Source organism: Leuresthes tenuis, unplaced genomic scaffold, assembly GCF_036924035.1.
Source record: "Leuresthes tenuis unplaced genomic scaffold, fLeuTen1.0.hap1 SCAF_20, whole genome shotgun sequence".
NCBI classification, from domain to species: domain Eukaryota; kingdom Metazoa; phylum Chordata; class Actinopteri; order Atheriniformes; family Atherinopsidae; genus Leuresthes; species Leuresthes tenuis.
The window spans coordinates 15,046,722-15,060,190 of NW_027325374.1; the positions used below are offsets into that span (position 1 = coordinate 15,046,722).

A 13,469-nucleotide genomic window follows, 5' to 3' on the forward strand; every position below is an offset into this window, starting at 1 on the left:
TTAATTCAACTCGTTTTTTCGTTTTGCATTTTTTTAAACGGAGAAAAATATGGAGACCGATACTGCGCACTAGGGGGCAATAGTATTCTGACTGTCTGCAGTTTTTCTTTAAAACGTAGAAGAAGAAAGCGTGTTGTCGTCGTTTCCTGTTCCTTCCCTGAATGTTCTGAATTACAGGCGCTCCTTACGAAGGTCTGTAACATCAATCTTTCTCAGAAAACCGTAATTTTGTGTGTTTTTGTGAATGTTTGGTGTCTTTACAGAGTGTTTTATTTGCGTAGTCCTGGCCCATGAATGAAAGTGCCGACCACAAGTTGGTATATGCACCTAACAATGAGCGCTGTGCAGCTAACCAATAGTTAGCATTAGCTTAGCAAGTATTAGCAAGCTCGAAAATTAAATCCCATTAATTTAAGCGATTATACAAAATTGAAATTAGTGATAGTTTTTAGGCACTGGGTTAAAGAAGATGAGAGAGGCATACTTGACCAGGAACACACATGAACACTAAGGGAGCTGTAATTTAGTCCGTTAAGAATAGTGGTCCTGTGTTTTGAGATTAATGCTGCCTCAAGCTGTCATTTAACAAACCGTCTTTATATTTGCAAGCTAAACTGTGGTATATTAAAGCTGCACCAACGCAAACATTTCACGCCCTGTTTGGTTTATGCAGGAGAAGGAAAGATGTCAGGTGCTGGGGGAGGAAAGCGTCCCTCGGGAGGGGACAGTCCCCCTGGCCCACCTGAGAAGAAAAGCAAGAAGGAGGAGAAGACCACCACCACACTTATTGAACCAATACGAATAGCAGGAGTGTCCTCCACGGTCAGTCACTACTCTAAATTCACCTTTAGTTATGCATTTATTACAGTTGACTATTTTTGCCCAGTAATAGGCTGCAATACTCATCATGGTTTCTTTTATTGTTCTGTACAGGAAGAGATGGACATGAAGGTTCTCCAGTTCAAGAACAAAAAGTTGTGTGAGCGCCTGGAGCAGAGACAGACAATGGAGGATGAGTTAAGAGAGAAAATTGAAAAGCTTGAGAAGAGACAAGCCACTGATGATACCACCCTCCTGATTGTCAATCGTTACTGGTTGCAGGTACATAATTGATTAAACTTATCTAACTAAAAAAAAAAGGATCCACCAGATTTTAATCCAATGGTTAATATTTGAAGATGTAGATATTAATCACTTTTAGTTTACCTCAGTAATATTTATTAAAGGAGCACACAAATTGCTGAAGGATTGAAGCTGTTAAAAAAGAGAAGAACAATTATGTACAAATAATGTATGACAGCCCTTTGTCCACAGGTTTAAACCTTTATTAAGGCTTTGTTTCTCTTATTTGCAGTTGGAAGAGAGTGTGCATGTTCTGCGCAAACGCATTGAGCCTGAGGCACCATCAGTATCTGCTCCTGCCCCACCATCGGCACCGCTCCCTGACGCCACACAGATGGGAGACGATGGCATCGATTTGGCTTCACCGGCTTCCACTGTGCCTCCACCACCTCTGCCAGAGGGCCAGAGTGAGCCTGAACAGACAGAACAGCAGCAGCAAGAGGAGCGTCATGAAGAGCGTCCGGAGGAGCAGCAGCAGCCGCCTCCACCTGCTGGATCAGAGGAGTTAATGACACCAACAGAGCCTTCGCAGGATTTGATACAAGGTTTGGAGCATTCAAAAATGCTCTTATAAAGGCATCCCATCACTTACATTTATTGCTATGAATCTTCAGAGTTATTATTATTCAGTCTTATTCTTATTAATATCTTAGTACTTAATCTTGACAATTTCCTATTGTGTGCAGATGGAGCACTGCCGCCTCCTCCCTTAAGCGAAAATGCGAAGGGATTCTTGGTCGCGCTTGAGCAGAGCAGTGAGGAGGAACTGGCCTTACACCTACAGGACCGCATGCAGTTTAGCAAAGAAGCCATTGCACACTTGGTCTGCGTCTTTGACAGGCTGCACAGTCGCATTGACGACATGTGTCGGTTGGTCCAGGCTGCAGGTAACTGTTGAGATGTGCTTGTTTATTCCACATGCATATGGGTTTAGCTAATGGCACTGATAAATTCAGTTGAAAACGTGTATCTACTTCACATTTCATATGATACATCAAAATGAATTGCTGCTACTGCTGCTATGACTGAGTGTTCTATGTGTTTACTAGCGGTGAACATACTATTAAATGTGAGCATGCCAGACTTATTCTGATTTTGTACAACTATGTTGATCTTCATGGTTAGCATGTGAGAACGATGGCCAGTCTGACATCAGTCTGAACCACAACCTGCTGGAGGAGAATATGCGACTACGAGACCTTGCCATGCTCCTTCAGGGACGACACCACAAGATGTCCTTGGAGGTACAGTGTTCTAGGCTCTGTTGGTGGATGTCAGTGTGTATGTTCAGTATTTGTAAGTTTAGGTAATTTTGCATGTTCATTATTTTATTGCTTACTTGTCAGTGATGAAAAAGCTGTTTCCTTCACTTCTTCTTCTGTTGTCTTATAGTACAATGAGTTGGTGGACAAGGTGACAAGTGCAGAGACAAAGGTGTCTGAGATGGAGACAACAGTGGAGGACCTTCAGTGGGACATAGAGAAACTCCGCAATAGGGAACAGAAGCTCAACAAACACCTAGCAGAGGCCATGGAACAGGTTTGTTTGTTTTAAACTTGCTTCTATGCTGCTTACTTTAGTGTGAGTTTGGGCCTTTTTTGTGTGTCCACAAAACATAGGTTTGTTTTTCTTTAATGCATGAGTTGACAGCGATTAGTCTCAGATCATAACCCCAAGGATTCACATACTTTTGTTCCAACCTTGACTGTGAATATTTGACATATCTTGTATCCACAGCACAGTGTGTTAGTATTTAAAATGTATAGTTTGTTCGTATTTAAATATGATGAAGATCTGGCCATCTTTTCAAAACAATTGAATGTATTAATACAATAACAGGTTACTTGTTTTGCTTTTTTTGAGCGTACTCTGTTTTTAAGTGTTGTTATTTCGTCCTGTTTTCTTCATTTGATGCGTGTTCTACTTTGAATGTCTACAGTTAAAATCTGGATACAGCAGTACTGGCAGCTCAGGTGGACTAGCTGGTGGCCAGATAACATTGAACATTCAGAAGGTTAGTAGGATGGGTTTTATAAGTAATGTCATCTGGCTTCAAAATCTACAAGATTATGTCTTTTTTTTAGTTTGAAAGTCTAAATGCCGAGTTGGAGCACAACCAGGAGTTGGCCAATAGCCGCATGGCAGAGTTAGAAAAACTGCAGGTGGAGCTCCAGGAGGCTGTGAGAGAGAGCGAGAAGCTCAAGGTAAAGAGACCATTTTCATTATCTGCACATTTGTTCTGATCAGTAATCCAGTTTCATTTTCCTGATTTTTTTTTTTTAAGCATATAAGTGACGTGTAATATATTATATGGAACTCTATAGAGTTTAGAGATTTAGATTTTTCAGTTGTCACTGCCTTTTCAGTATATACATTTAATTTTTCAGATGGATTTGCGCAATATTCCAGAAGATGTTGTGAAGGAAACCTTAGAGTACAAGTGTCTGCAGTCTCAATTCTCCCTGCTCTATAATGAATCTCTTGGGGTGAAAACCCAGCTGGATGAGGCTCGGGCTCTCCTGCTCACTGCAAAGAACGCCCATCTCCGTCAGATTGAGCACATGGAGGTGATTTTGTGAGGATTTGTTAGTTTGTATCGTGTGTGAATATGACAGCATGGAGAAAAATGTAAGAGAAACTATGAAACTCCTAATAAAACTTTACTTCAAGATGCGTCCAAGTATGTAGAAGTGGTTATCCACATCCTTTTCTCTTCACAGTTAAATTTAATGATCCAGAAATGTAAACATTGGTGTATTATTACAGCCGCTTAGCAACGTGTTCAACAGTGTTTGTATCATTTTCAACCATTTATAGAGTGATGAGCTGTCCCTTCAGAAGAAGCTCCGAACTGAGGTGATCCAGCTGGAAGATACTTTGGCTCAGGTGCGAAAAGAGTACGAGATGCTGCGCATCGAGTTTGAACAGAACCTGGCAGCGAACGAACAAGCAGGTACATCCAAACACCCCTTTACTTCAGACAGAAAGCCCACAGACAATGTTAATACTGCCATGCAAGCAAACTGTTTTGTAAATGACAGTAATTTGAAAATGACCCTGAAACATGTAAGATAATTCTATTGTACTGCTGCACCAAGGGTGCTTATTCTAACATTTGTATCATGACATTACATCTGTGCATCATGCTATTAAACTCGTCATTTACAGCTTCATAATGCAGTTGCAGAATGATGAATTAATCGAAAGCCAACTCACACATTGACTGTGCTCTCTGTTAAACTTCTGTCTCTCATCACTCAGGACCAATCAACAGGGAGATGAGACACTTAATCAGCAGCCTTCAAAACCACAACCTGCAACTGAAAGGTGATGTGCAGCGCTACAAGAGGAAGTTGCGGGAAACGCAGATGGAGATCAATAAGGTAGACGACGTAATTCACTGACAGTGAGAGAGCTCTTCTGCACAAACACTGCTCGGTAATAGTGATGAGAATTCCCCAGAGTTTGATTTGTTTTATTGGCAGCTGCGTTGTCAGAGTGGAGAGACGGGGGTTTTGATTCTAGAGGAGACCACAAGTGACAGCATCGACGTGAAGAAGGAGGATGATGAAGACCAGGAGGAAGAGGAGGAGCGGCGGAAGGAACTGGAGAGACAACGGGCCCGGGAAAGAGAGCGGGAGAGGGAGGCCGAGCGAGAACGAGAGAGGGAGCGCGAGAGGGAGAGGCAGCGCAGCGACGAGCTGAAGAGGAAGGACTCGGATACGCTGAAGATGCTCAGAGTAGAACTCAAGTACATCCTCCTTCTACTCCACTTTACTCTCAATTCTCACACATTTTGAGTCGAGGTAGATAGTCTTAAAAACAAGAAACTGGGCATCTGAATCATGTATTCATTTACGCCTTCTGATGTTTTGTCAGCTTTAAGCGCATAAGGTTTACATGTAATGAAACATGTCATAAATATTAAAAGTTGGCATTGCCCCCTGCCACAAAAGGCGTAAGGAAGAAGTCATGCTGTGTTTTGTTCTAAGGTGAATGTGCTCAGCCATGGAAATAACTGCTGTTTTCCTCACGATAGCACATAAAACAACACCACAGGTTTTAAAACTTGATTTTTACCACCTTCAACAAAATCTTTTCCTCCTTAACTTTTCAGAAAAGCCCAGGAGTCGCAGAAGGAGATGAAGCTCCTGTTGGACATGTATAAATCAGCTCCAAAGGAGCAGAGAGACAAAGTGCAGCTTATGGCCGCCGAGCGCAAATCAAAAGCAGAGGTTTGTTTTGTTTTCTCAGTTATTTCTATTTTTCAATCCCACTTTTTTTTTTTACATAAAAGTGCAAGTTGAATTCCCAATCCCTATTTCAAATGATCAAGGTGGAGGACTTGAGGATGCGAGTGCGAGAGCTGGAGGAGAGGGAGAGGAAGGAGAGCAAGAAGCTGGCTGATGAAGATGCCCTCAGGAAGATACGTGTGGCAGAAGAGACCATCGAGCATCTGCAGAAGAAGCTCGCCGCAACAAAACAGGTACCTTTGTGTAGCATACTGGCAAATCCATCAGAATGCCGAGGGCAGCAGAATCAGGTCGTCACTGATACTTTTGTCTTGTGCATTTCCTGCTCCATCAGATAAGCCTCTTGTTTATTCTATTTAACTTTCAAGCTGCATCCTGAAATCTGAGAATTATTTGTATCTGCAGTCTAGAGCACATAAAGCACTTCAAAGTGTTTTACAGCTACATAAAATCACAAGAAGGAGAATAAAATCATTAAAACATCAAAATAATCATTAATTGATTCATTTAAAAGCAAAGAGTGCAGATAAAAGTCTTTCACTTGTCATATGCACAGCCAAATAGAACTGTTTTCAGCCTGGATTTAAACAATGTCAGAGTTGAGGCCTGTCTCACATCTTCTGGAAGACTGTTCCAGATTTTAGGAGCATAAAACTGAAACGCAGCCTCAGCTTGTTTAGTCCTGACTCTGGGCACCAGCAGGAGACCCCTCCCTGAGGTTCTCAGAGTCCCAGTTGGGTCATATGGCTCTAACATGTCAGAGATGTACTTTGGTGCTAGACCATGAAGAGACTTGTACACAAGCAGAGCTGTTCTAAAGTCTATTCCCTGAGCGACAGGAAGCCAGTGCAGAGACCTGAGCACTGGATTAATATGGTCATATTTCCTAGTTCTAGTCAGGACTCGAGCAGCAGCATTCTGGATGTACCGCAGCTGTCTTACAGCCCGTTTAGAGCCCAGTGAGCAGGCCGTTACAGTAGTCTAACCTGCTGGAAACAAATGCATGGATTAGTCTTTCTAAGTCTGATTTAGACACTATTCCTTTCATTCTGGCAGTGTTTTTTATGTGGTAAAAAGCTGCTGATGTTATTGATTTAATGTGGCTGTTAAAGTTCAGGTCTGAGTCCAATATTATTATTAGGTTTTAGAGAGAGAGTGTCAAGGTGTCCAAAAACACTTTCTCTTTGTTTCTGTGGGCCACAGACAATGATTTCAATTTTGTCTGAGTTTAGCTGGAGAAAATTGTTTTGCATCCACACGCTGATCTGTTTGATGCAGTGACACAATGTATCTACAGGTCCGTGTTCTCCTGCCATCAGTGACACGTAGATCTGAGTGTCATCTTCATAGTTGGAGTGCGACACATTATAGCAGCGTATTAGCTGGCCTGATTGAAGCATGTACCGATAGAACAGTAGGGGTCCCAGGATATCCCTGGGGAACCCCGCTGGTCATAGCCATTTGGTCTGAGACACAGTTGCCAATTTCAACAAAATACTTACTGTCCTCGACATAGGACTTGAACCAGTTTTACAGCTGTTCATCGCAGCGTACTGACAAAGCTGATACAATTCAAACCTTGTTGAGTCTCTTAACAGAGGATTAATGTAACATCAGCAAGAAATGAGATTTAAAACATCAGTCCTGTATACATGTAAAGTTTTAAGCCTTTGGGACTTTACCCTTGGTATTTAAGAGCATCCAGCTGTGTTTTAAGGGAAACTAGTGCAATGAGTATCACATTTGCCTATAAAGGAGTTCTTTTAATCTTAGACGTGTAAAGAGGAACTGAAAGCTCCTGTTGTGGCCTTGATCTAATCAGCTGAGCATGTTAATCCAAGACCACTGGACAAGTTTTGAGTTGTCACACGGTTGTAATGGTTTGACCTTATTTAGGTCCCTTTTGGGCATTGGTGGTTTTTAAAAAATTAATTTTGCTTTTGCTTTTGCTTCCAATTTCTGTCTGGTGCAGAAGTATTTCAGGAAGAAGGGAAAAAACTACTCAATAATACTCAGTTATCCATTTGCAGTGACTTCACCTCATCACTCACTAAATCAGCTAAAACATTTTCTTTTTAACTTCACCCTTTTGCCTCGACTAGCTACAAAAGAGAAGTATAAATATAACATGAAATGAGGATGTAGTCAGTTTAGAAAGAGATATAAGCCAGAATATAGAGCAGAAGTAATTTTGTATTGTAATGAATTAGTTATTCAATGTGCCCTCATATCTGAGGTCACTCACTTGTAAATGTTGAAAGAATTAAGAAGTGTTATTAGTAAGTACATTCAGGGGCTGAGAGAGTGGATTCTCATGAGAAGAAGAATATGAAACCATGATCTTTCCTGGGTCAAATATTGGTGAGCTAAAGTCATTGTAATTTCACAATGATTGCTGCATTGATACACCCACATTAGACAAAGTTATCCCCGTCTTTGTCATGCTGTTATTCTTCTGTTGTTGACTGTAAGGCTATTAGTCTGAGAGGCTTATTAGTTCATGTGAATCACGTTATCTTAACGCAAGTCACCCAAGCATTGTGAGCTTTTTCACTTCAAGACTGAGTTGCAACAGATGTTGTGATGTGATCTGTCTGTAGCTCCTTATGCTTGGGAGGTCTTGCATAACACGATTAACTGAATGTAAAAACCCAGTTTGGAGAGATGACAAATAACTCCACTTTTACGTTTACATATACCATAAAATGACTGGACTGGAGTGGAGACAGAAGTGTTTGATTTGTTCCCTTCACTCTGTGACTGCCAGAATTTTGACAGCCAAAACTACCCAATAAACAGGATCCATGTGAGTTCATCTGACTTGTTTTTATAGGACCCTGTTAGTCAGTAAAAGGGGCAGCTAGAGCAAAAAATATACAAACACAGTAAAGCAAATTTAGGTTGCGTGTATCGCATAAAACAGAACAGGTGTGTTTACATAAGGTTAAGGGTAAAAGAGAGGCGGAACTCTTTCAGTCTTGTGATTAAAATTTAACTTGAGAATCATTAAAAAGAAAGAAGGGCAAAAAAAAAAACGATGGCTCCCTTTCCTGTTCACTGTCAAATGACAAATGAAAAAAACTGTCCTGCTCTTGGACCACTGAGCTGCAGATGAAAGAGAACTAACAGATAAGCTAGCTAGTCTTGGTTTGAGAAGATTTAGGTTCACCTGAGCCATGACCCAGAGCTACATCTCCAGCTGTGGAGAAAGACCTCTCGGCAGAACTGGTTATTCTGCAGCAAAGCCAGTATAATGATCATTATCCAAAATGCCAGGCTTGTCACTTTGTGCTTGAGCTCTACACTTTGTAAAATAAATCTGTTTGAGATGAAGTGCTTTCAGCATAATACTTGATCTTTCTTCTGCAAAGTGTGCTGTGCCATAGGATTAAAAAAAGATCCCATTTTCTGTGTTTTGTTAGAATTGTGAGCTAATTAGGAAGCTTAAATGCTTGTTATTCTAAAACACGTCTATGTGTGTTGGAAACGTTTTTAAGTCATGTGCACAGAAACTTAGTACTATTAAGATTATATGCTGGAAGTGAACTGCATACTCTTCACAAACATAACTGTGTGAGAATGAATGCTGTTGAAATCAACCACTTCCTGCTTTATAACCTGACTTTCAGAGGCAACAGAACTGATTGTCAGTCACTTTTCATTGTTTGAATCACTGACACATGTTTGTGTTATGAGGAGGAGGAAGCCCTGCTGAGTGAGATGGACGTAACAGGACAAGCCTTTGAAGACATGCAGGAGCAGAACAGCCGGCTGTTGCAGCAGCTGCGGGAAAAGGATGATGCCAATTTCAAGCTGATGAGTGAGCGAATAAAATCTAACCAGATCTACAAGCTGCTGAAGGAGGAGAAGGAGGAGTTGGCTGAACAAGTGCTTACATTCAAATCCCAGGTGAGGCGCAACGTCTTAACCTGAAAATGCGGCACAGTTGGGTTTTTTGTGTGTCAGGGCAAGAAAGTACCAGCTGGTTACTGTGGCTGTCTCTTCCAGGTGGACGCCCAGCTGCTGGTCGTCCAAAAGCTGGAAGAAAAGGAAGGAGTCCTCCAAAGTACACTGGCTGCTCTGGAGAAGGAGCTGGCTGTCAGAACACAAGCACTTGAACTCAACAAGAGGAAGGTGAGAGGATCCGTTGAGCATACTGTTCAACTCTTGTGTTTCAGCTTTACGAATCACTAATGATTTAATGCTGCCAGATAACATGCAAAAATATGCGCTTATAAACCTTTAGGTGTGTTGAGGTTCATGTGAAAAGCTCTGATATCCAGATTTGTGCCGTTGCAGCCACGAAACTTCACATTAACGAGCTACTCTGTCAACAAACAGTCCCACACTTCACCTGATTGCAGTGGTTCCCAACTTTTTTTTCCTGGAAGCGCCCCCACTTGTATCGACAAATAGAAAGAGCGGCACTTTGGCGATGCTTCTGAAAATTGTCCAACTCTGCGCTCCAGTTTTCACATAAAGGGAATCTTTGCACTGCATTCTGTTTGACTTGGGACCCTTCACCTCTGTGTTGGTCTCATTGTAGAGTGAAGGAGTCCACTGTTAAGGCGTTTTGATAATAATAAAAAAAGTTTTTATCAGAGCCGTAAATGCATTCGCTCATAAATGATCTTATTTTCTTGCAATTCCATAAAACATAACCGATCTGCGTCAGTGTGTAACGACGAGGTTTTAACCTCATACAGACTTCTGATAATCCTGTAAATGGGTGGTGATTTAGTACGTGCGCAAATCAACTCCAAATCAAATCATCTCCAAATGACACATTTGGAGATGCCAACCGTTTCAGATGCTATCCACTGTTTAAATTCCATCTTTATCGGTAGGCTAAACAACCTGTGAAGCAGAAAACAAACAACTCTGCCGTCACTCCCAAAGACATTTGTTACTCATCAGTCATTTCCATCTGGGAAAGATACACCAGTGTTTATTCCGGTTTTCTCCCCTCACCTTTTCATGTCTTTTGCTCTTTTGTCGAGGTCGGTTCACGCAACATTGCCAATTCTTGCACCACATAATGAGTATGTTCCTCCATTTATCTCATAGTCCCAAAGCAGTACATACAAATATTGATTCCTCCACTTTGTCTTCTTCTTCTGCGTGCCTTTTTTGGTGGAAATTTGGCCCTTCTCCCATGAAGAAGGATCAGCTGCTTATATATATATATAAATGGGTCATTCTAAGAACATAATAACATAGCAATTAATTAATAGCAAATAACATTGTTTTTTTTTTTTTTTTTTAATCATAGATCGTCGTTATCGTTACACGCTGTAACTTTAACATCAGACAATACAACAGAAAACATACAGAAACGGCCACTTTCTTTACTGAAACTGTTTCAAATTAGTGAAGAGATCCAATGACTTACAGTGTGGAAAATATACACAATCTGCAGTAAATAGAGTAAGCCAAAGTATAAATAATGAGGCTCCAAATGTCTCTTCACTAATGCTCACTGTACCACGACATTACCATTCAGGAATCTCATCATTGGTATTTTTTTTTTTTTGGTTCCTGCTTCCTTCCCCTCTGCAGGCGGTGGAGGCAGCACAGCTGGCAGAAGACCTGAAGGTGCAGCTGGAGCACACGCAGGCCAAACTGAAGGAGATCCAGGTCTCTGTGGCTGAGAACCGCACCGCCCGGGAGAGGGAAAGCAGCAACCTTAAACGAGCACAGGTAGGCTGCATCCCATTACTGAGGATTTCACTCTAAATCTGACTTTGTGGCTCCCAAGGTTCTGATTTATTTGCATTTGGTTTCAGTTAAGATGTTTAACTGCAGAACTAACAACCCTGTCCTCTTGCTCGTCCAGGAGGATCTGTCCAGGCTGAGACGGAAGCTGGAGAAGCAGAAGAAGGTGGAGGTGTACTCTGATGCAGATGAGATCCTACAGGAGGAGATAAATCAGTACAAGGTGAAGGGAAAACATTTGTTGTTTTAAGTAATCTGTCGGTGCCAAGAAAAATGCAAAAATACCAGCAGCTCCTCTGGAAAGTGTAAGATTGACTTCTTCTGCAGTATGGTGAAAAAAACAGTAATGAGTCATAATAGCGAATGCCACAGCTTTGTAATTTTTCTGAATTGCCCAGCAGTAACAGTTTTATGTTTGAAAGCATGGACCATAAAGGGAGCTCACGTCTCCTCAGAAAGATTCTGATCTCTTTGTGCTTTAGGGACTTGGAAAAATTGCACTTGTTACACCCTCAAACGTTGCTATACAAGAAATGGAGGTAATAAAATTGTTAGCAAGTCATTAATGGCCCACACGCATGTATTTATCTGTCCTCAGGCCAAGCTGCGTTGCCCCTGCTGCAACACACGAGACAAGGAGACCGTTCTCACCAAGTGTTTCCACGTTTTCTGCTACGAATGTCTTAAGATGCGCTACGACACCCGACAGAGGAAGTGCCCCAAGTGCAACTGTGCCTTTGGAGCCAACGACTTTCACCGCATCTACATCACCTAAGTTGCATAGAAACAGAGGAGCAAAAAGAGAAAATGGTAGACAGAACCAAAGGAGGGAAAAAAATGAAGACAAGCAGGAGAACTCGAGATTTATTCAAAGAGGCAGACATTTTGGGGATATCATATGAGTGTATCCCTGTTTTATTCTCTTTGGAAAGACTTGTTTTACCACATTTTTGCCATTTGGTGACCAAACATAGTGAAATATCTCATTGAGAGTGTTGTGATGTAGTTAATAAACACAGATGTTTGCGCACACACTGATATTCTTACATGTTGAGCTGCTCTGAGTTGTTTTTATCTTTGCTGTTCTTGTCAATGTCACAGATCCTCTCTTTTAACAAACTGGGCCAACTTTTAAAGCTCTTTAATGTATTGGAAAAACTCTGAACTGTGGTGATTTGTGTTTGATCATCATGAAGTGTTTCTTTGAACTGTTTTTGTCCTGCTGGTTTTGGAAATCCCTTAACATCATTGAAGCTGAAACTAAAACTTAACTAAATTAAAAGAAGCCATCCCTTATAGACCTGAGGATTGTATGCTTTTAAAGCTAAATATGGTTCCAATATATAAAGTACAACAGCCAGATTTGTCTTACGTCTTTGCTTAGGCTATAGTATTAACAATGCCTGAGAGACATTAGCTAGTTTGGCAGACAGTCAGCACATACAGGACTGTTTGGATCACCTTGGGCAAGCTCCTCTGTGTGTGTTCATCCTGTTGCCATGGTTCCTACCGGAGAGTTTGACACAACATCTGCAGCTTATAGTGCCTCATTACAGATGAAATCACTCCAGTGGAAAGTCAGCTCATATGGGTGTCCTTAGTGGGCTGTGCAGCTCCAGGTCCTACTAGACTCCTTTCCTAAAGGTTAGCCGTGACAGTGGAGTACAAAAACATCTGTGTAACAACATGCCTCTAGCTTAATTGAGCCAATGAAACCCTTTTTTCCCCCCTCTCAGATCCGATGATGTGAACTATTTACTGGGAAGTTTGGTTAACGTCTGTTTGACGTTAGTTCTTGTGGGAAAGGCAGTTCACACCATGTAACACATAAGAAGTTCCAGGCTGCGGAGGAGAGGAGTGAGTATGTGAGGGGGAAAAAAAAAGAGTTTTTTTTTCTATTAGGCATTTGGGAACAGTTAGTGGAGACTTCCTCAAGTATTGGCCAAAATGCTGCAGAAATAATGATGGGTAATTGCAGGGTAGTGGCTGCACTGTAGTAAACACGTGTAACCTTGTCATTTTGTCACAAGGTGAACATGTCACTCAGTGTATGTGGTGCCACACAGAGCAGATGTTGCAGGAACTGATGGTTTTCATTAATGTGTGAGACAATACTGTGACTGGGGCCAGCGTGATAGCTCAGCAAGCACGCGTCCACTGGCTTTGTTATTGCATATTTGTGCTGCAGCAGCAGGCTACACCCAACCCCAGACATTAATAACACCACCCCGCGTCAGGGACGCTCACTATACCAATGCCAGCTTCCTATAGCGAGACCATCTCAGTTATTTAATGCTGGAGTCATCCGAGTGTTTACACATAAAGCTTATCTTACTTTGCGTCTGAGCAGGCTTCCCCGAAGCTCTAAAAAGCAGATCA

General features: G+C 41.6%; 1 protein-coding gene across 3 annotated transcripts; it reads left to right on the forward strand.

The window, feature by feature from the left end:
- Positions 1-121: 121 nt before the first annotated feature.
- Positions 122-12,136, forward strand: rnf40 (ring finger protein 40). 3 transcript variants are annotated; one of them, XM_072374154.1, is made up of 20 exons: positions 122-192; positions 674-822; positions 934-1,101; positions 1,355-1,667; positions 1,809-2,009; positions 2,248-2,366; positions 2,515-2,661; positions 3,062-3,136; positions 3,207-3,326; positions 3,510-3,689; positions 3,940-4,075; positions 4,384-4,505; positions 4,587-4,873; positions 5,240-5,357; positions 5,459-5,608; positions 9,072-9,284; positions 9,384-9,509; positions 10,935-11,075; positions 11,212-11,313; positions 11,689-12,136. In XM_072374154.1, exons 2-20 carry the CDS (start codon positions 685-687, stop codon positions 11,863-11,865), a joined length of 3,033 nt encoding a protein of 1,010 aa, XP_072230255.1. In that variant the 5' UTR covers positions 122-192; positions 674-684; the 3' UTR covers positions 11,866-12,136. The 3 variants fall into 3 exon arrangements, with proteins under 3 accessions (XP_072230255.1, XP_072230256.1, XP_072230257.1); XM_072374155.1 differs by having other exon boundaries at positions 9,075-9,284; XM_072374156.1 differs by having other exon boundaries at positions 4,608-4,873.
- The last annotated feature ends 1,333 nt before the right edge of the window (positions 12,137-13,469 follow it).

What these genes read in the sequence shown, in the direction of transcription:
- rnf40 (XM_072374154.1), top strand. Translation starts at nt 685, where the DNA reads ATGTCAGGTGCTGGGGGAGGAAAGCGTCCCTCGGGAGGGGACAGTCCC. An exon ending in TAACATTGAACATTCAGAAG is followed by an intron (nt 3,137 to 3,206) that starts GTTAGTAGGATG and finishes TCTTTTTTTTAG; the next exon opens with TTTGAAAGTCTAAATGCCGA. An exon ending in AGCTCGCCGCAACAAAACAG is followed by an intron (nt 5,609 to 9,071) that starts GTACCTTTGTGT and finishes TTGTGTTATGAG; the next exon opens with GAGGAGGAAGCCCTGCTGAG.